The sequence below is a fragment of the Polyodon spathula genome, unplaced genomic scaffold (genome assembly GCF_017654505.1).
Source record: "Polyodon spathula isolate WHYD16114869_AA unplaced genomic scaffold, ASM1765450v1 scaffolds_3927, whole genome shotgun sequence".
In the NCBI taxonomy this organism is placed as follows: Eukaryota; Metazoa; Chordata; class Actinopteri; order Acipenseriformes; family Polyodontidae; genus Polyodon; species Polyodon spathula.
Window position 1 is genome coordinate 1 of NW_024475384.1, and position 2,000 is coordinate 2,000.

The 2,000-nt window shown below is 34.7% G+C and overlaps 1 protein-coding gene across 1 annotated transcript; it reads right to left on the minus strand.

Moving 5' to 3' along the window:
* Positions 1-418: 418 nt before the first annotated feature.
* LOC121312456 (ubiquitin-associated domain-containing protein 2-like) lies at positions 419-1,954 on the minus strand (the record flags this gene model as incomplete). Its single annotated transcript, XM_041244257.1, has 3 exons — positions 419-663; positions 1,092-1,211; positions 1,827-1,954. Coding segments are annotated over 3 exons (359 nt in total), but the record flags the coding sequence as incomplete, so codon positions are not given.
* Between the last annotated feature and the right edge of the window lie 46 nt (positions 1,955-2,000).

A 2,000-nucleotide genomic window follows, 5' to 3' on the forward strand; every position in this document is an offset into this window, starting at 1 on the left:
AAACGTACAGTACAGGCTATGCTATCAGATGACATGCTGTGGAAGAATATGTGTGCATTTTGGGTTTCTACAGTAGTTGTGCCAAATTAACCTCAGTCTGTGAAGTAATGAGAGCCTTAAGACTGAAACTGTATTTTATTTTACAGTATACCAAGGGGATACTTTATCATCATATTATCTTACTTTTTTTATTCCTTACATGCTTGTTTCGCTATCATTCTGTTTCTGTTTATGCTTAATCATACTTTACCATGGTTACTAACTACTGTATTTCAGAAAAAAATATAATAATAATTTCTTTTTACAGGGTCTGCTTCTGAAAAGACTCAAAAAAGTAGAGTTTCTGAAGTGACAGTTTTTTTTTTCTTTATTAAATGACAAGGGATACGCAGGTGTCATTTCTATCATGTCTGTAACTAGTTGGGCTACTGATAATAAAAACATTACGTTTTTTGGTAGAGAAATTATTAAACTTGAAAGAGAGCGCACCGCCTCTGGTCTTTTCCTAACATTAATGAATATGTTATTTAAAGGGTAAAATAATCAGAAAACTTACAGCCCCGATGGTAGGACATCCACTTTCACATCACATGCGTAGTGCAGAGCTTCAACAAGCAGGGTGTCGAACAAGGCAGAGAAAACCCAAGAGCACAATAAGAATGACTGCAAAGAGAACCAGGAGGATCAGATCATGTTGAAACCAGTTTCAAACATACATGTATCTTTATCAACAAAAGCTTTTCACGGAATATTTAAAAACCTTCCATCGCAGTTGGAGGAAAGATACAGTGCTAAAGAATCAGGTGCTGTACACAAAACTACACAGTAAGTGATTTTAGCTGCAAGGCCACAGGCCCCTTCCCTCTCCCCTTCTTCTAGACACAATCTGTCTACGTGAGCCACATTTTATTAAAAAGATGAAGACATTTATATATATACAATGCAGAATGAAAAAAAAAAAAATGTTTTAAAAACATAGGCTATATGCATCAAAAAATGTAAGCACAAAGCTTTGTTCAAATAATACTTTTTCAAACAGATAACTAGAACAAAAAGACCAGTTCTCATGTGGGTAACAAAACAATACATACTGCAAATTTCCTGCTGCCGTATCGTCTTTCAAAAATCCTGAAATTGTAGATAAGGAGGCTACTACAGAATGCATGTGTCAGGTCCAGGCAAATAAACCTTCCGCATATTAACCTCCAGATCTAAAACAGAACAAGGGCAGGAATACGGTTTCATCTCTCCATTCTATTTTATTTTATATACATAGCACAGAAAAATATGTTATGGCAGAAATGGTGAATTATTAAATTTTTTTCCAATTCCCTCATAATGGTAGGTTTCATGAGACAGTGTTACATTCTGAATGTACTGGTATTTAATACTTTGGTGTACTGTATGCAGATAAAACCTCACATTTCATCAATTCTGTTATTTATCACACGAGCAAGACTGCTAAAATACACAACATATTGTAGCATGCAACTCCTTCGACTGCACAAGAAACCCTACTGCATGCTGGTAGGAGAAGGCATGCTTTAAAAAATACAGCCATTCTTCCTTTTAAGCAGTAGTAAAAGTTATCTGAAAGTACTTTAAAAGGATATTTTGGATAATTCTGAAAAAAAACACAACTGAAAACATTTAATAACCCGCCACATGAATGCGTATGTATCAAATTACCTCTTAAGATATTTATTTTTGTCACAATTGAACATATTGTATCTCTGAAAAAACACCTATAGTATATTATGTACAAAAGAAAGTTACAATAGGCAACAACAGCATTGATAAATAAGGTTTAATGACTCTTACTGTACCTGAAATTCTTGTTTGATTGTTTGTAGGTTGTACATAAAAAGGCTCTTGTACTTTGAGAATGGCACTGCTAACAAGAAGGCTAGGGCACTTAGGATGATCAGCAGGCTTTTAGAAAAGGGGGCTTTATCTGAAAGATGGAAAAGAGAGCACATATCACTGAGCTTTACTTTGCC